The 21,629-nt window shown below is 32.4% G+C and overlaps 2 protein-coding genes across 4 annotated transcripts in view; one reads left to right on the top strand and one right to left on the bottom strand.

Annotated features, from left to right (window-relative positions):
* The window catches only part of LOC142330729 (uncharacterized), a 315,974-nt gene that overhangs the window by 77,456 nt on the left and 216,889 nt on the right, over window positions 1–21,629 (bottom strand). The window lies entirely within an intron of this gene.
* Window positions 1–21,629, top strand: part of LOC142330511 (vanin-like protein 1) — a 69,313-nt gene that overhangs the window by 14,171 nt on the left and 33,513 nt on the right. For all 3 annotated transcript variants that reach the window (XM_075375830.1, XM_075375831.1, XM_075375829.1), the window contains exons 3-4: window positions 13,168–13,305; window positions 18,310–18,452. In XM_075375830.1, coding sequence (XP_075231945.1) covers window positions 13,168–13,305; window positions 18,310–18,452 — 281 coding nt within the window. The remainder of the gene's footprint in view (window positions 1–13,167; window positions 13,306–18,309; window positions 18,453–21,629) is intronic.

The raw sequence follows: 21,629 nt of genomic DNA, 5'->3' as shown, positions 1-21,629 counted from the left end.
TTAATAATGGTTAATATTAATCATTCTAATTTGTCTAATAATAATACTAATTCAATCAAACTAGTTGGTCTGCTTTACCACTAGATTAACCCCAGGCGCAAATCAGTTGATTTCGAAGTCGAGAGTTCTAAGGTTCAAATCCTAGTAAAAGCAACGTATTTAAATACTAGATCGTGGATACCGGTGTTCTTTGGTGGTTGGGTTTCAATTAACCATACATCTCAGAAATGGTCGATCTGAGACGATACAAGACTACACTTTACATTTACATTCATACATATCATCCTTACTCATACTCTGAAGTATTACCTTACGGTGGTTCCAGAGGCTAATCAGAAAAAGAAAAGGATAGGGGCTCAGTTCCTGGAGGTAATTTTAGCTTTCTTTTCTTTAGGATACGAGTGTTTTAATCTAATATTTCTCTTCGTTCACGGATTAAAGCGCTTTCTAAATATTCAATAGTTTTCCTTATTGTTCAATCTTTCTTCCTTCTTTTTTTTTATAATTTGGAGTATTCTAGGATGCTTGGATCTGACCATCCTCAGTACAGTCTTGTTGGGGTTTACCTGTGGACCCCAAACTAAAATTTTTGTTTTCTACATAATTCAGTACAATAAGTTAGATAAATTATAGTACATTAGAATGAAGAATGGCGTTTCGACAATAAAGTTTGCTTTTAATGTGAATTTTCTTTCTCTGTAGTTGGAAAGAGGTAATAAAATGAGAATAAAAGACAAGTACAGTAAAACCTGGTTAAGTGGGTCCTGTTTAAGTGAGAAACCTCTACTACTCTGAGATTCACAATGAGGTCCCGACACTTTTGCATCGAAATACGTCTATTACTGGGAATAATTAAACCCTTTTATCTGAGATTTCGTTTATGAGGTTTTTTTTTAGATTTTCATCTCTATAACTGAGACCGCTTGGCTTAACACCATGTATAAGTAAGAAAATTGATTAATAATTTGTCATTTTGAATATCGGTCTGAACAAGTTTGTTTACAAAATTATTCGAATTTCTTCCGAACGCATTTAGTTTTACATTGCTCTAAGATTTTATATGATAAACAAGTGAATATAAGTGCTCAAAATATCGAAACGAAAGTGTAATTCATCGACAGCCGCTGATAAATTAATGTTATTATCTTTTTATGATAGTGGAAAGTCGCATGTCGAATTGTAGACGCAGTTTAATGTACTGAAGTCTATCCTCTACAAAATAATTCAAAACAAGGAGAAAATTTCTTCTCAGTTTGCTGAAGGGAAAAAAACTAAAACTAACCCGATCAACAGAGTATCCTGAATTTGAATAATGTCTCTCAAAATGGATGAAGCAGGTACGTAATAAAAACATTCCAATAGGCGGTCCGATGATTAAAGAGAAGGCTCAAAAATTTGCTAGTAGGGTCCATATTTATAATTACAGTAACGGCTGGTTGAAGGGCTTTAAGAGAAAGAACGATATAGTTTTCAAAAATATTTAAGGAGAAAGCAATGCTGTAGATAACAGCATATGAAATCAGTGGGTTGAAAACCTTCCAGCTCTGTTGCATAATTATTCTCCCGATAACGTCTTCAATTTCGATTAAGCGGATTTATTCTTCAAGTATCTTCCCGATAAAACTTTTACATATAAAGAGCAGCCTTGTTATGATGGGAAGTTAACAAGAATCGGATCACTGTACTTTTGTGCCAATATATCAATAACTGAAAGCTGCCACTTTTTTAACTGAGAAATCTAAAAATCTAAGATGCTTCAATGATATGACGCTTCAATGATGCTTCATGCTTCAATGATAACGTTACCTGTTAATTATCAAAATAACAAAATGGCCTGGATGATATCGGATATCTTTGCAGACTGGTTAAAAAGAGTGAATATCGAAATGAAGGTGCAGAAACGAAAACTTTTTTATTTGTCGAAAATTGCACAGCCCACAATAATATGCCTGATTTAGACCACGTTAAACTACAGTATTTATCTTTTTTTTTCTCTCAGCTCCCCTGGGCCGGACCGACTTGTTGGTATTACGCCACCCAGGGGATTGTCTTTATACCCAAATAGGCCTTCCCGCCTACCAGCTATATACTGGCATGGCAGGTCGGCCTACCGGTATCTCTTTTTGAGAGTTATCTTTTATTTTATATGCCCCTTTTTAGACACCACGCCATACCTGGAGTGTCGTGACGTGGTGTCGAGGTCTTTTCTCTATATCTTGTGTTTTATTATTCTATTATTCCCTAAACTATATCCCCAGGAGTCCCCAGCGGCTCATTGGAACCGACACACCTCGGCATGCCGGCCCTCCCCGCTGAGGCTGTCCTCCCTTCCCTAACCTAAATCAAAAACCCAGTCTCCTTTCGTCGATGTTTTTCTGCGATAAGATCTGTCTGGTGTAACACGCTATTTTCTTCCAGTTGGATTCCCGACTAGTCATAAAAGGTACTATAGCTTCGGGAGTCATCCCGTCGATCGCCATGTCAAATCTGAGGGCGGGCCACATATAAAGAAAGTATGTTCTGCATCGTCGATCTCTTCGCAATACATGCAGATTGCCTCTGTTCTCCTTCCTACTTTATTTAAGTAATTATTAAATGAGCCATTCCCGGTGAAAAATTGCGTTAAAAAGTGATCCATCTCGCCAAAATCTCTTCTTATCCACGGTTCGATCTCCGGGATGAGTTGTCTTGTCCAGCGACCCACACCGCTATTAGTCCACCTCTCCTGCCAGGTAGTATTGACTTCATCTTTGGCCTCTTGATCTGCTCTGCCCTTCGATCTTTCGACTCTATATCTCGCGATGAGGTCTATCAGCAGTACTCCGGCGAGAACACAAAGGGATTCATAGGACACTGTCCTATACGCGGCCACCACACCTAGGAGCCCTCTATATCCCCAGGAGTCCCCAACGGCTCATTGGAACCGACACACCTCGGCATGCCGGCCCTCCCCGCTGAGGCTGTCCTCCCTTCCCTAACCTAAATCAAAAACCCAGTCTCCTTTCGTCGATGTTTTTCTGCGATAAGATCTGTCTGGTGTAACACGCTATTTTCTTCCAGTTGGATTCCCGACTAGTCATAAAAGGCACTATAGCTTCGGGAGTCATCCCGTCGATCGCCATGTCAAATCTGAGGGCGGCCCATCTTTCACATATAAAGAAAGTATGTTCTACATCGTCGATCTCTTCGCAATACATGCAGATTGCCTCTGTTCTCCTTCCTACTTTATTTAAGTAATTATTAAATGAGCCATTCCCGGTGAAAAATTGCGTTAAAAAGTGATCCATCTCGCCAAAATCTCTTCTTATCCACGGTTCGATCTCCGGGATGAGTTGTCTTGTCCAGCGACTCACACCGCTATTAGTCCACCTCTCCTGCCAGGTAGTATTGACTTCATCTTTGGCCTTTTGATCTGCTCTGCCCTTCGATCTTTCGACTCTATATCTCGCGATGAGGTCTATCGGCAGTACTCCGGCGAGAACACAAAGGGCTTCATAGGACACTGTCCTATACGCGGCCACCACACCTAGGAGCCCTCTCCTATACACCCTCGCTAACTTCTCCTTGTTACGCCTGATATCTATAGCGTGACTCCATGCGGGAACAGCATACATCAACGAGGATACTATCGTTGACACCAACAATCTGCGTTTTGATATTCTAGGGCCATTCTGCGTTGCCATTATAATGTTAAGACTCTTTACCATTGCTTCAGCCTTCCTACATATGTTACTTATATGGTCAGTGTATCTACAATTCCTCTGAAAGGTAACTCCTAAGTATTTCAAACTATGCACCACTTCTATAACTTTACGATTGATGAAAATAGTAATAGGATCCAGTACTCTTCTTCCAGTGAAGGCGATACACCTACATTTTTCCAATGACAACTGCAGACCCCTAGAAATCATCCACTCATTAATGATCTGAGTGGCTACTGTATTTATCTACTAATACAACAAGTAGACTGGAGCCAATGGATCAAGGTATTATCAATAAATTCAAAGTTTATTGTAGAAAACAAATCGTCCATTTTGTTCTAAAGTCTATAAAAGAGAATAATAATTCTCAAATCAATATCCTTCAAGCCACGACATTTGCGAGAGAAGCTTGGTTTTTTGTGAGCAAATTCACCAATGCAAATTGCTTCAAAAAATCAGGATTCAAGGTGACACAAATTTTTGAACTTGAAAACTTACAAGAGGAGGAAGAAAACTGTGGAATGCCACTTGAAAAATGGTATCAGAGTATTAGCAGCATCGAAAATGACTTTGTAGCAACTTTTGAGGATTTTGTGCGTATCGATGACGATTAGTTTCTGAAGAGCTAACTAAAGATGACATTGTTTCTGCATGCTCTTCCTCATCTTTTAAAATAAAAGATGAGGAAGAAGAAGAGGAGAGTTCTGAGGAGTGTTCAGAAAGAGTATCAAAGTGTGACGCAGAAAAAGCATTAGAGACTTTACATAAATATTTTGAAATGTCAAATATTGGTAATTCAGGAATATTTGATCAGATTTATAATATTGAAAACCACCTTACGGAAAGTAGCACTAAAATACAAACTAAATTAACAGATTTTTTCAAACAGTAAGTTTTGTATTGTTTAAATTCATAAAAAAATTACATTGCCAATATATACACAAAATATGCATTTTTATTGAATATTTTTACCTCTATAAATGAAAAAAATGTTCATTTCGACCTCGCTTAGTGGGGCCCTCTGTAAACGAGTAAATTGTTATTTTAAACCTGGCTGTTTGGGAAACTGGGTAAATGGAAAAGCTGTTTATGTGAGAAAAAATGATAGGTACCTTGAGATACCAATAATCCAGGTTTTACTGTATATAATAGAAAAAAATATATTAAATATAGAAGCTTGATTTATTTTATATAATGTAAAAATATTCTTGATGTAAAAGTTGAATAAATGTTAATAAGATAAAAAGTAATTAAAGGGGAAAAATCTTTAAAAATCATGTCTGTCTGGCAGTGATACTGTCTGGCAGTAATTTTATGATACTCTAATCATAAAATTATTATAATCTAAAATTTTAAATTAATATTGAAAACAAAAAATTATAAATCACTTAAAATTAAAATTAATCCGTTGTAAGTAGGTTTATTAATCCGTTAATCGTAAAGTAACTACGAAAATCTATAAATAAATTTTCATATAAAAGAATTACATAATGAAAATGTTTAATCATTACGTTTTTACTTATTTTGGTCAATTAAAGATTAATTCATACTTACTAGGATCATGTTTCCAACTTATTAATAATATATGTTACTACGTTTGTGGTTTGTTTTTTATTCTTTAAAATTTAATCATTATGGCAATTTATTATTATTTTGTATTATTAGTCCAACTAAATTCCACTTCGAGAAATAAAAATTGTTACCTGGATTTTTATAAGTGGTAATGGTAAAGGGGCTTATAATACAGCATTAAAAAAATATATGCATGAGCGGTGGTGGTGGATGGATGATTTGGATGGTTGGGGGCTTGGGGATTTAAACAAATTTTCGAATCGGACTTCATCTCCTTTTTTTTTAATTTAAATATATTAATAATTTACTAGCCTCTCATTATAAAAGAATTTTTACGATGAATAATAACATAATTCAATAATCATAAAAAAATAAAAAAACATAAGATGTTTTTAATGAAATAAAATTTTACGTACTTTTTATTTTTAAAAAAATGTGTAAATGTAATTTAATAGACGTACAAGGAAGTCATCTGTTGTCCAGATCAGATTTTTTGATTTTTGCGTCATGAAACTATACCGATATTATGCTTTAATGAGGTCAATTTTTGTAGTACAATTAATTTTTGAGAGTCTTTTTTGACTATTGCCCAAAGATTTTAAGTCTGAGGAGTTACCTGGTCACGGAAGCACTTTAAAGTTTGGTTCTTTGAAAAAGCCTTTCACAGTTTCTGATAATATGGCGCCAAATCTTGTTGGAACATTCCGTTGCTTTGCGTGAATTTGTTTTGAATTTGAGTTACAACACTTTTCCTCACGTTCTTGATATATCCATCACTTGTCAACATACCATCTACTGGAAATAATGAAAAAATGCTTTCAAATGTGAAACAACCCCAAACACTATTTTCTGGGGATGTTTTACTGATTGTTGGATATGATCTGTTATGCGTTATCATTTGATGTTTTTTAAACGTGTGGAACTCTTTGCCCCTGAGCATAGAAATAAGACTTATCGAAAACCTAACATTTTTTCGGTCTTCTTTGGTCTAATTAGCGTTTTATTTGACCTACAAGAGCTTTTTTGCAGATTTCTGGTGTTAAAAGCTGCTTTTTAGCTGGCTGAGGAACTTTCCATCCAGCTTCAAGAAGTCTGCGTCTAACAGCTTTCACGTATAAATCTGTTCTGCTGGCCGCTAATTCTTGATTTAAAACCACAGCAGATAATTTTGGATCAAGTTTACTTTATCTCAATAATAACCGATCCTGTTGGGTGTAATTTTTCTTTTACGGCCATATTTATTTGAGGCGAAAAGGAACCAGTTCTTAGTCCAACGCTACATTCAGAAGCTGTTTGTCATTGTGTCATACTGGTATATTCGGAAAGAGAGGCAATTTTCAATACGCTTTGTTGTCCATTATTATACGAGAGGTTATCTCTAAAGATTGATTCATTGTAAAAAACATTATTCTGAAAACTTCGTAAATATTTTTTATTTCTCTTAAACTAGATAATTTATACTACTTTTCTATATAATCGTCACATGAATTAAGACATTTAGGTAGTAATATTTGTTGAATCGTATTCCCTCGATATTCTTATTACTTTGGATTTGTCAGCGATTATTCTCATTCCGTATTTTTCTCCTATCTTCCTTACTCTATCCATCGTTTGTTGCAGCTTCTCTTTAGTTTTACCCATTACTGCAGGTCATCTGCATACATAATTGTCTTTATTTTTTTCCTCCTACTGTCATACAAAATTGTTACGAATAAAGAAGATTTAAACATTGTCTTTTTAGAATTTTCATTTACAAGTATGATTTATTTAATTTTATATTTTCAACTTTTAAATATGAATAACCCTAAAAATCACTGTCCACATCATAATAAGATATTCACAAAAATGCTACCCTACTAAAGGGCATTTGTATGTGTGTCTGTCCCCCTTAGCATCGAAATGAACCGATCACTAGCGGAAAATACCGATTCCATAGTACATGTCTCGTGGTGGTCAGGTGTTTACTTGTTATATTACGTATCGATATATCGCATGTATATGCGAAATATCTATTAATAATATATTTTTTTTATTTATGTGATTTTTTTTCTTCATAAAATAATGAGCTATAACCAAAAAGTAGTTACCGGAATTTACCGATCACTAACGGAAAATCCCAATTTGTTAGTATCAATTTCTAGAGTTAAATTTTTAATGTAACTTTCGTTATATCAATTTTCATCATTCAAAAAAAATAAAAATATTTTTACACAATCAATTTTGGACATTTTTTTTGTTATTGATGAGTCGGAGAAATGTCATTTACGCACACCCCATAAGTGGGGCAGTGTCGGACTCGCACAGGTTCCGCTAGATGTTAAGAGCATATGTATACCTGCACCCTGCCGACTAAAACTTTTTTTTCACGACTTCTCCCCACCGGGGCCGGGCCACAATGTAGCACTATCAGCCTCGGAGAACGCCTTCAGGCTCAGGGATTCGGGAGTTCTCATGCATCATCACCGTAGCCCATCCACAAAAGCGCGAACGAACTACGGCTTCGCAGAAGGCTATCCCCCCCCTCAATCACAGTCTATTACTTCACCTAGCGGCTGGAATATTTAGGACTTTCTCAAGCTATTCTGTCCTCGCATCTGACTCCTTACTTCTAATAATACGGGTGACCATACGAGAGATGGAATCCCATGTTTCCTCGTTGTAAAGCATTTTTTCTATTATATTCTCTGGTGTGAGAGGACCCAAACGTCTGTAATCATGCCTCAAGGGTTCCCAACGTAAACAGTGGAACACAACGTGTTCCATATCATCCAGGTCTCCGCAATATGGAGATTTTCCGCGTTTTCATCTACTCTCTTGAACTTGTGGAGGTATTGGCGGAAACAGCCGTGGCCCGTCAGGCACTGTGTGAGCTTGTAACCTAATATTCCCATTCCGAGACGCCATCTGTCAGAGCAACCCGCCCGGAGGCGTGCCTTCGGCACGCCTTTGCAGTTAGTTGTAAAGATAAAGAGATTTTCGTCTTCTTGTAAAAAGTAGGCAAATAAACGAAGTAAATAAGCTACTTTTGAGCCCAAAAAATATATATTATTGATTTTAATTTATTTATTATTTTTACCTTTAGATTTTAAACGAACATATTATTTTTTTTAATTTTCAAATGAATATATTTTTAATATATTTTTTTTTTATCTTGTACTTAATGATAAAAGAAAGAGAAATATCTTCAAATCGTCTTGATAAATATTTTTAGTTAATAATTCACTTAATTCCTAAGTATAAAATAACCTTCAATTATACATTGAAAAAAATTAAAAGGAGATCGTAAAAAAACTTCCATAAAAAATGAATCATCAAAACCGATCCATTTGATAAAGAGATTTTAAACATAAAAAAAAAGTGGTTGAATTAAGAACCTATAACTTTATAAAATTAAAAATAATAATAATAATCTATCGGGTTAAAAATTAAGAATAGATTTAGAAAAAATACAATTGTAATAAACTAATTTACTGCGTTTCTTAACACCACTTATTCGTTATAATATCACCGACATAAAAACTCAAGAATAATTTCAAGTAATACTATACCAAGATAAATTTAGAAAAACAAAAAAAATCCATTATTTTCACTAAAAAAAAAGAATGAAGTACCTTCAGTTTTGTTATCTAACAAGCTATATACTTTAGATAAACTTTTACTTTGTGAACGAAGTAGTGTACTAGTAATAAGTTTTTATAAATATGTGATAAAGAATACAAATATAACTAATACTGTTTTTAAGTTTATGTAGGTTAAATTTTTAGATTGTACAAAAGATTTAAAAAAAATTATATCGTTCATCAATTTTTTTTAACGCTAATTTTCTTTGATTTGTGGAGTTTATGTGAAAGTAATAAAAAACGTAGGAAGCTAATAAATGAAGAAAGATGATTTTTTTTTTTGTAGAATTTTAATAAATAAAGAGCCGGTTGAGCTACACAAAGGGGGGGGGGAAATACACTATTATTATTATATTTATTATGATAATGAGGGTAATCAATTACAATGACGATAATGAAAAAATCTAGCAACAATGTTTTAGAACTTTGCAAACATTCCTGTACAACTTTTACTTTAACGCTTCCCTTAATGATAAAAGTTTTAAATAATTATTACACAAATTAATTATATTTCTTACTTATTTCTCCAGAATTTCCTGATTATTTACTAAATCAGAGGACAACATTAATAACGTTTCGTAAAATGAACTAAGGGAGATAATTTTTTGGAAAAAATTATCTAGTTTTATGTTGACAATTCTAAACATTATTCAAGCAAAAAAACTAAAATTAAAACTAAAATTTTGATGCTATATGAAGTTTTTGAGAAAAAAAAAGTTCGTCTTATGCTTGGCAAAATTAAATTTTTTGTTATCAATCAGCACAAATTTAGACAAATATACAATAAATTAGTGACAACCAAACGCATAGTTTCAAAACGTTAAAGAAATGAATAGAATAGAAAAGGGTAAATATCTTGAAAGTCCATACAATGAGTACGAAGATGTTAAGTGTATTCGATGGTCTTACGTAAAGCGTATACCAATTATACGCTGTAGTTTGAAGCTTAATAATCCTAAACCCAACTACTGATGATGTTATACGGAAGATACTTCAATTAAACAAGTAATCACTTTACCTAAAACACGAAATCAAACCGGAAGCATGATCCGAGACCTCCGGATGAAAAGCGTCCTAGCCTTTCTTCCGAAGATCCCGGGGTCGAATCCCGGTCAAGCATGGCATTTTCACACACGCTACAAATCATTTATCTCATCCTCTGAAGCAATACCTAACGGTGGTTCCGGAAGTTAAACAAGAAAAAAAACCGGAAGCACAATCCAAATCTGTTACTTTAAACGAATATTAAAGGATATAATTACGATAATGATGAATAGACATATCTGCCGAAAGTCAGAGTAATCAAAGAAAAAAAAAAATAAATTTGTTCGAGGTTTGTCGGGATTCCAAACTTGAAATGGACTCGTTTATTGAAACGTTATTCGGTTGTTTTACTTTTCACAGAAAACCATCAAATTTACCGATTTTCTATACATGGTTCAGCCGTTTTCATTTCCGTGAAGTGATAAAAAAATTATCCCCTCCAAAACGAGGAGTACGCATGTGTTTTCACTAAGGAAAAAATTCAGTAAGATGCAGAGATGGTACAGTCATAGTCATAATTATTGATAAGAGCTTCTCCAATTGCATCATTTTTTAGGGACATATTTACAATGTGATATAAATAGAATACATTTATATTATAAAATATACAATATTAACACGATATAAACCCTTTTTTTCTGTTTAGTCACCGGGAATTACCGTTCAGGTATTACTTCAGAGGATGAATGAGAATGATATGTATGAGTGTAAGTGAAGTATAGTCTTGTACGGTCTCAGTTCGACCATTCCTGAGATGTGTGGTTAATTGAAACCCAACCACCAAAGAACACCGGTATCCACGATCTAGTATTCAGATCCGTATAAAATAACTGTCTTTACTAGACCAACCCTGTGGGCTACCCAGTATAAATCCAATCACACGGTAATTCAAGTCTCACTTTCTATGCTGATTGTACAAACACTGACGTTGATAGCACGAACCCGGTTACGGAATGAAATGCGCACTCGCTACTATTGCTAACCTCTAATGAACACCTTTAAGCAAACTGTCCGTAGCCTCGCGGTGGTCATATGTCTAAAATCGAGTTGTCTAAAACGAACAGCCGAAGTATACCGGTAAACATGCAGTCTGGAACAGACTCGGGTCAACCATTCCTGAGACGTGTGGTTAATTGAAAATCAACCACGAAAGAACACCGGTATCCACAGCATTAAAATCCATATAAAAGCAACTGCCTTTTCAAAAACTCTAACATTAGGACACTCGACTTCGAAAATCAGCTGATTTCGTGATCAAATACTATGTAGAAAACAAAGATAAATATTAAAAATTAACAAAACACGACTGCTAAAACAATCATTCCTTTTTAATGTACGATAATTAAAGAGCGAACGAGTGACGATTTTATTTAAAGTATAATTTATTAAATTTTTATATATATATATATTTTTTTTTTATTTAGCGTATGACACACCCGGTAACGTAAGGATTCCAACGAGAGGTCATATATCTAAATCGGTTCGGTCGTTGAGCTGCTGCGGTGGAACATACATACATACACCTTAGAAAGAAACATTAAACTCCTTTTTGGGCAAAAAATATTTCAAGAATACATGCAGTTTTCTAATGTCATTAACATAAATAAAGATAAACTAATCACATTAATAAATGACATATTTTTCACAAGTAATAGATGCCTCACAGGAGGTGCTCGCATCACATCACCATTCTAATCTCACACGCAATCACCACTGGAAGCCCATTATTATTAAACAGTAATTTTTTTTTTAAATTTATTTAATATTATTTTGTTTTAATTAACGTAATTTTAATTCTATTAGTTTTGTAATATTATTTATTAGATCGATTCGAATCATTTAGTTCAAAGCCAAGCCAGCTGTCATAGTGATACAGGGACACAGTTCATTAATTCAATGTATATATATATATATATATATATATATATATATATATATTTTGTATAGTCTATTACACACCCGGTAATGTAAAGATTCCAACACGGGTTCATACATATAAATTGGTTCAACCGTTGAGGTGCTACGGTGGAACAAACGGACTTACTTGTATATACACCCTAAATACATTACACTCCTTTTCAGGCAGTCGTGTAAAAGTTACCGTAAGTTCAATCCTGTCTAAAGTAACCTCTGCTTTAAATTCCCCCCAAAAAATAATAAAAACTAGTTAAAGACCCCTCAGGAGGCAGTATTTTGAAGTATAATGGAACATACAATTATTATATTCTTATTTTTAATTAATCTTAAAAAATAATAGTAAAACGTTTACTATTAAAATTTGATAACTATTTACTTCTTTTTAAAAAAAGATAATTTTTTTTATACAAAACGTTTTTGTATTTTTTTTTTTTTACAAAATAAAAAACCAATTTTTTCTCGATCTATAACCTTAAAAGTTCTTTTTCCTAAAATAACTTTATAACTTAAAAGAAGTAAAGGTATTGATCGATTTTTGATTTTCAACTTTCCTTTGAACTTTGTTAGTTATCCTTTCTCATCTCTTAATCTTCTCATCTTTCATCAAATCTACATATTTATTGCTTTTATCATTTTTCTTTTATTAGTGTTTTAATCCAAATTTCACATTTAAAAGTGTAAAACTCATTTTTTTCAGTCATAAGACTGGTTTAATAAATATATTCATTTTCTTTTATTCTACACTCACCTAGATATTTCCCAAATTTTCAGTACTCTATTTTACATATTTTTCGAGTCTTAGTATACGGTTTTAATCTTTTACACACCTTTTTATCTTTTTCACATCTTTTTTTTTTACCTTTTTATTAATAAATAAATTAAACTTTGATATTTTAATAAATAAGACTAACTATCCTAGTTCATGTGTTTTACCATAAATCTATCTCCTTTTTCATTCATCTTAAAACCTACTTATTCGAATTTTTTATTAACCTACTACGATAATATTTTAAAGAAGTTTCGATGGAAATATTTTGAAATTTTGTTAAGAGGATTACGACTTTTCTTTTGGTGAACAATTTATTAACCATTGTTTGGTTTCTAAAGAAATTATTCTTTTACTGATTATTATTTCATTAATAAAAAATAAAAATAATGAGAAATTATTTGAAAATTTGTGGAATATTAACCAAATAATCATCCTAAAGGAGAAAAAAGTGCTGATAATAAAAGGGAAGAAATATTCATTCTACTAATTAATATTAAATTTAAATATATGAGAAATTTATTTTAATTTATATTTATTTTTTCAGTTACAAATCGTCGTTTTTCCTGAAGCTGGTATAACATCACTTGAATGGCTAAGGGGAAATGAAAGTAATATCTATACAGAAGTTGTTCCAAGTGCAGAAGATAAAAATACACCTTGTTTAACTAATTCTTCTGGAAAGGTAAGTATTACCTGTAAATTAAACATTAATATATATATATATATATCATACTTTCAAGCATAATTATCTTTTTCAGTATGGTAATATTAAATTGATGTATTATCTTCAACGTAAGATTTTAGGATCGACTGGTTTTTTACTTCCTTGTACGAAGTATTATGATCGCGAAAAATTCCGGTTTTCAGATTTCAAGGAAATATCCATTTTGATCATCCCTGAATCCATTTTGACTAGTTTCGGCATGACGTCTGTACGTATACGTACAGACGTGACTATATAACTCAAAATATATACACAACTCAAAAACGATAGCCGTAGAATGCGGAAATTTTGGATTTAGGACTGCTGTAATATCTAGTTGTGCACCTCCCTTTTTGATTGCAATTGACTGAACCAAAAGTGCCCAAAAAATGTCAAAAATTCAAAACAATTTGGATTTTGAATTTTTTTAAACTGAAGTAATAAGCCCTCATTAAGAGCTTTTCAGCGATATATCATAATTGGTACTTATTTTAATTGGTTCCAGAGTTATAGCCAAATAAAATTTTTATTAATGAAATATTTGGATTCTACAAGGGGAAGGCATATCGGATCAAATAAACTTCATCTCTTTTTTTTTAATTTAAATATATTGATTTATTATAATTATTAACCTCTGACTGTAAAAAAATTACGATTATTAATAAATAATTCAGTAATAATAAAAAAAAATTAATATGAAAAAATATCATAAGTTATAAATGAAATAGAATTTTAAGTACTTTTCGTTTAAAAAAAAAAATGTAAATGTAATTTAAATTCGTACCAGGAAGTCATGTGATTTCCGCATCAGATTTTTCTATATACTAAAAATACTGAACATATTTTCAAAAGTGTTAAAAATACATAGGAAGTGTGATGTGTGTCATAAAAAGTTAAAAAAGAAAATTAATTTTTTAATAAAAGAAAACAGTGAATTACGAACTCGATACTTCGTGATATTATTTCATACAAAATAAACGTCACAATTCTTTTTAAAAATATTATATGGAGATGATACCTCATAAAAAATATTTTCACTTCGATAAAAATTAAGAAAGAAATTTATTCAGCATACGGTTGTAATGTGTGCTTTATAACAGTTTTGAAATCTACAGTATTTTCTAACTCTCAATTGTATTTCCTAGCGTTTCCGGATATATATATATATATATATATATATATATATATATATATATATATATATATATATAAATTAGTCCAATTATCAAACTTTTTCATGTAGTGTTCGGACTGCCGAATGGTCAATGATTTTTCGTTTGCATTTAAGAATATATAATTTGAGAATTTAACATCTATAAAACAAAATAGCCAGGATTCTTTTTTTTTTCTCTTTTTTTTTTCTCTACTCCCCTGGGCCGGACCAACTTGATGGTATTATGCCACCCAGGGGAGTGTCCGTTACTCTAATAGGCCCTCCCCGCCTACCGGCTATATACCGGCATGGCAGGTCAGGCCTACCGGTGGCTCTTTAGAGATTTTTTATTCTCTATTATGTCCTCTATGGAACCACATCATTCCTACAAGTCGTGATGTGACCCCCGGATCTTTCATAATACTCTCTTACACCCCAAGGAGTCCTCAGCGGATCATTCAAACCAGCACACCTAAGCATGCTGGCTCTCACCGCTGAGGCTGTCCACCCAACCTAACATACTAGAAACCCATACTTCGTTCATCTTCATTCTTCTGTTTTAATACTGTCTTTATATAATCAGCGACCTTCCTCCAGTTTTCCTTACTGCAGGATTCTTACGATGTTTAATGATACCTTTCTCAATACTGGGCTTTATTATGGAATAATCGGCAGAATTTTCAACATAGACCTTATATATGATATTTACTGAAAAAAATATATTAAAAAAAAAACAAAGAATTTTTAACAAATGACACGGCACTGGGTGAACAACTTAAAACCGAATCCGTAACGTAACCGCTGCAGAATCGATAGGTTATGTTGGAATGAAATTTTATCAATGATACGGATAAATTAAATAAGAAAAATATAAAACGTAATTTTAGTGTTGCATTTATTTACTTTATTGTTACAAAAGATGTTCAAAATGACCACCCTGGGCATCGATGCACTTTTGTGCTCGACTGATCATACTGACAGAGTCGTCTGACGCAAAACGTTGTTGTCAATGCGTTGATTTCTCGTTCAGTATTCACCTTCAGTTTATCTATATTGTGGGGATTAGATGCATAAACTCTCTGCTTTAAGTAGCCCCAAAGGAAAAAAGCGCAAGTAGACAACGTGAAGGCCAGCGTCCTCTGCTGACAGCTCGTTCATTTCTGAAAGCTTCATGAACGCGATTCAGTGAAACGTTTGATATGTGATAGCTTCTTCCATCTTGTTGAAAGAGGTTGTACTCCTTTTCATTATCAGTTAATTGTGCATAGAATTCTTCGAAAAGTGTGAGGTAAACTTGTGTATTGATAGTCCAGTCAAAAAATATTGGTCCCACTACACGATTACCGGAAACGGCACACAAAACAACAATTTTCTCATCGTGAAGTCGACACTCAAATATGTCGTGAGGATTTCTCAACATCTAATACCCGGTATTCTGCGAATTAAAATGGCCAGATAAATGAAACCATGTCTCGCATTACATGAAATACGACATCGGGTCTATCTGTCCACTGACAATGTTTTCGAGAAGCGAGTTGCAATAATCAAGTCGTTTCGGTTTGTCTGCCCCTTCAGTTGTACAGTTGTAACGCAGTACGATTTCAATATTAATTCATAAAGTATTTTATGACGAGATGTGTATTTAACATCAAATTGTTGAGATAACTTGAGTAGTGATTTTTATGGATCGGCAATAATTCTCCTTTCAATATCGGCAATGATCTGTGGAGTCCTTATTGAAGGTTGCCTATTCCGTATTGCATTTGAAACTGAACCTGTAGCACCCCATTTTTTTAACTAAATCGTACTGGTTGCTACTCTTCGCTGGGATACAGGCATTCTGAAATTTTTCTACGAATACTCGAATGATTCTTCAAACGATCCAGAACGAATATAGGTCTCAACTACAGCTATCCTCTTCTGGATTGAATAAGGCATTTTATACAAACACAACTGAACTCAGAATACTACACTGCAACAAAACATGTACTGCACTAACATGTAACCACCTGACAAATGGCAACAATCAGTAGTAACATATACATCCACTAGTTGCGTTAGTTGTGTGAGAGTCTTTCATATATAGTGTTGGGTAGCGGTTTCATTATGGGTTCGGTTTTATATTGCTTCATAATTAATGGAGTTTATAAACTCCAGAAATGAAGATTTTTTTAAAAATATTTAGTAATTGTTATAAATATATCATTAAATACGCTTTTTTTATCAACACGTAACTTATATTAATACTTGCCGTTCAGGGGGCTCCACCTCTTGAACTCCCGCTGTGTTGTTATCCTCATGGATGTGAGTATTTACAAATAACAGTTAGTAGTAATAACTAATTAAACTTTGAAAAAGAAAGTAAATTACTAAAGACAGAACACTAGTAATTATATTAACTAATGGTACATAAAATTTTGACGAGGAAAAAATTCTCAGCTTCATCCCCAAGGGGCCTAGGGCCTCAATTTAAAACTTAAAACCTTTCCTAGAATAACACAAATGTATCCTGAAAATTTGAAAGCACTCAGAGCTCCAAAAAGAGCACTCTTACATTATCTAACAAAAGTTACATATATACAATATATAATAATAAGCCAAATACACTTTACTAACTCATCTTGATTTTTCCAACACCAGAGGTTCTAAAACAAACTGAAACTTTATGAGTTTTTCTTATGTGCAAAGTGTTTGTTAATTAATGTTCAACTCCTAAAATAACTAAAATTAAAATTTATTCAATCCCTAAAGAAGGGAATTAATTAATAAGATTTTTAGACAATTAGTTAAAACGTACTTAGTAAATTTGATAAAAATATATTCAGTTCTTTCAAAGAAAGCTAATTATATAGGTGAAAATTATATTTTTTCTTTTCACTCTTAAACACAGAAACCTTTCTCTCTCTTTTCCTGTTTAGTCTCCGGAACCACCGTAAGGTATTACTTCAGAGAATGAATAAGAATGATAAGTATGAATGAAAATGAAGTGTAGTCTTGTACAATCTCAGATCGACCATTCCTGAGATGTACGGTTAATTGAAACCCAATCACCAAAAGAACACCGGTATCCACGATCTAATATTAACCCACCGGGTTGGTCTAATAGTGAATTCGTCATCGCAAATCAGCTGATTTTTGAATTCGAGAGTTCTAAGGTTCAAATCCTAGTTACTTTTATACGGATTTAATCACTGATCGTCGATACTGGTATTCTTTAATGGATGGGTTTCAATTAAATACACATCTCAGATGGTCGACCTGAGACAGGGGTACACTTCACTTATATTCATAGATGTCATCCTCATTCATCCTCTGAAGAAATTCCTTATAGTGGTTCCGGAGGCTAAAATAGAAAAAAGGTAAACACAGAAACTTACCTAGAACCAAATTTTCTGGAAAATCTTACAAAAATTTTTTTACAAATACTTTATAATTCAAACCCATAATTTTAGTACGAATAAAGAATACAGACTGATTAAAATAAAAACAACCTTATTATTATTATTTAAAAAATGTATAATTTCATCGGGATTCAAACCCAAATTATTCAAAATGAAAGACGAAGACGACGTTAAAGAGGCTGTGCCGTAAGAGATGACATATACTTTAAGATAAGCGACAAATTATTTTACATAAAATTAGATGTAATTTTTATTAACGTATTATCTATAAAATATTGAAATTACGTAGTTTAATTCATATAATATTATAAATTGTTGGCAGCTAATTTTAATACAAAAAAAAAAATTGTTAAAATTAATTGTTAAAAAAATTGTTATAAATGTCTACTTGAATAGGCTAAATAAACATTTTTTCTTTTTTTGTTTCAGGCATTAACAGAATTATGTTATATTGCAAAAAACAATTCAGTTTATCTAGTGGTCAATTTAATTGAAAAATATATAAATAATGATACAACAAAATATTTTAATACAGATGTTGTATTTAATAAGAACGGAACAGTTATTGCGAGGTAAGATTGATTTTTCTATTCGTTTTTATCTTAGTAAATCATGCATAGTACTGAAGTTTTGGTTATACAGTTGATAGACAAAAGAACTATGGAGGTTTTTGAATATTCTTATTTTAAGATTAAATGATTCCAGTCGGTCAAACAAACGGGACGAATTATTAAGCAAAATGACCATCAGCTATCCTTTATAAGAAGTCATTCATGTTGAAGGTAGCCAACAATTTTTCATTAATTATCATTGATCTAGCTTTCATTGAAGGAATTTAAGATACCTTTGCACGTATGAGATTATAATTTTGTTTAAATAAGGTAATGTAGCCATAACTTAACCGTAATTATAATGGTTACAAAATATGTATGTTAACCGTTTTATGACAAAGAAAATGATACCTTATTTAATCAAATTAGTTCATAAAAAGCAAATTTATGGCAAAACGTTTTAAAGTGAATCACTCTAGATTACAAAACCAATATTAATTTCTTTCTGAAAAACGGAAAACATGTAATGCAAATTATTTGTCAATATTAATATTATTTATTATTACAATATTTTTTATGATTTCAATAATATTTTATTTTATTGTAATAGTTCCATTGTTATTAAATTATTATAAATTTTTACGTGATTAACATTGAAAAAATTATTCCAGTTGAGCGCGTATCGGCGTTAAACTAAGCGTTTCCAGACATATATTGATATAAAGTTTTTCTTTATTTCAATGTTTGGGACCATATTCTGAATTCTTAAAAGGGTTTTTATATACACTCTGTATAAAACCTTAATCATTTAAAACATATATATAGTACTGTGTAATTAGTTGAAAAAATCTTGTGAAAATATCCTGATTAGGCTACACAAAATGTCCCATAAATTTCCATTCATAGAAAAAAAGTATTTTTAGTTAAAATCATTTTTATTTATACTGCAATGTCAAAGAAGTAGTGGTAATTGTTAAATAAAGCGCACAATTTTTATTTATTGATCAATATTTATTTTGTTGTTCTCAAAGTAGGCCTCATTTGATGCAACACACATATGGCAACGTTTTTCCAGTCTTCGAAAAACGTTTTGTAGTTGCTTACCGGTATGACCTTCAGCTCCTGCCACGAATTTTTCTTTATGGCTTCAATCAAAAAACAGCTTCAGTCAAAATGGGTACCCTGGAGCGGCAATTTCATCTTCGGGAACAGACACACGGAGTCAGATATGGTGAATACGATAGTTGATGCCACCGATGGTATTTATTGCGTTTTTGGGCTTAAATTCGGTCACAATTATAGCTCTATGCGATGGCGCATTATCGTCGTATAAAATGCAGGACTTTTTCTTCCACAAATCTGACGAATTTTCTCACGTAAAAGCTTCAATACGGCTAAATAGTATTCTTTATTGACCGCAAAGAATGAATAAATAAATAAATTTATTCATTCTCCTCTGGAATGAATTTGTGATGTAGCAAACCACGAATATCGAAGAAAACAGCGAGTGTTTTTTTCGGTTTCGGTTCGTCTTTTGTCCTCTTTTATCTGATGATGACTATTTACTTGTTTGCATGTCAAACTTGTAGTCCCATGTTTCGTTACCAATTATGAAGCGTTCCATGAATGTGGGATCAGAATTGGCGCGATCCAGCATGTCTAAAGAGACCTGCTCACGATACTGTTCTTGAATAAAATTAAGCTCTTTTGAAGCAAGCCGTGTGGCGACGTGTCTCATACCCAAAATATCCACCAAAATCAAATAAACAGACTCGTGAGAGATGTCTCTCTTAAGCTGGAATGGCGATTATCGAACACAATTTCCTTCATTTTTTCGATGATTTCGTCAGTTGAAAACTGGTCGTCCAGAACGAGGCATGTCTTCGACAAACTCTCGACTCTCTTTGAACGCTTTGTACCACTTGTAAGCACGAGTTTTTGATAAAACTAATTCACCATAAGCCTTTTATAACATTTTTAGCGAGTTGGCACACAAAATTCCGTTCGCAACACAAAATTTCAGGCAAATTCTTTGTTCAATAATTTTGTTCACTGTAAAACTCGTGATCCACTACTGAAGTGGACTGATTTAACCAGCTGCTGTAAACAAACTGGTTGACAGATTGTGCTCGTTTTGGGAATAGTAATTAAGTTCAGTGGTATCATCTTACGGAAAAAGATTTTTAAAAAAAATCATTGACGCGACTCTTTTAAAATACAAATTCCCCGTACCTTTTTGACATAATGTATAGAATTCTCTACGTAACTACCATCGATTGAAAACACATTTCGATGCGTATCTTCCACTGCTGAAGTTTCCATACATATGAAAAATAAACATTTTCTTTTATGAAGGCCATGGTGTATTAGGAAAAGATACTAAATATAAATCATCTCAAGGTACACCAGCTTTGTTTAACACAGCTGGAATTATGTTTTATAATGGCGTTTCTTTTGTTTCTTTTCCTGATTCAACAACGCCTTCGTAAAAAAATTTTTATTTTTCACAAAAAGATGTTTAAATGTTTTTTTTCCTGTATGGAAACTTATAGGATATTATTATTATTATTTTTTGTTGTTTGTGGGCGAAAAACGCCTGGGCGTTATCATCGCCCGGTAGTTATTAGTAAAAGGGTAAAATAACTCCGAAATAATAAACTATACAAGGTGTAAACGTAATAATAATCATATAATAAAATTTACTAAAACAAGCCAAGAAGGTAAAATAAAACTTAAAACCAATACCACAGACAAAGTTGATAAAATATAAAAGTTAAAATAACATATTAAAGAAAGTATATAAAACATACCTAACTCTGATGGGTTGTGCAAAATCCCCTCCCCTGATAGTAAAATTAAATACATAGAACCAAAAAATCAAATTGAAAATAAGGTAAAATGATTAAAAAACTCTCCTTACAGAAAAACATATATGAGCATATTAAATCCTTTGCAGTAACCCGATACTATACAAAAAGAGAAACACCCGTTCCAAAATCCCGCTATCGTTGCACAAGATATCACGGATATTATGTATATAATGTCATTATCATTCCAATTTTTTTAAACGGAAGTGAAAACTGGTAACTTAACCATGCAAAAACAATATAAGTAACTTTTCGCATTTTTTAAAAGATAATTTTATAAATTAAACATTTTTATTATTATGAGTTTGTATTAACGAATGCAGGAAAGATG

Source organism: Lycorma delicatula, chromosome 9 (genome assembly GCF_047948215.1).
Source record: "Lycorma delicatula isolate Av1 chromosome 9, ASM4794821v1, whole genome shotgun sequence".
NCBI lineage: Eukaryota > Metazoa > Arthropoda > Insecta > Hemiptera > Fulgoridae > Lycorma > Lycorma delicatula.
This window is presented reverse-complemented; position numbering and strand designations above follow the sequence as displayed.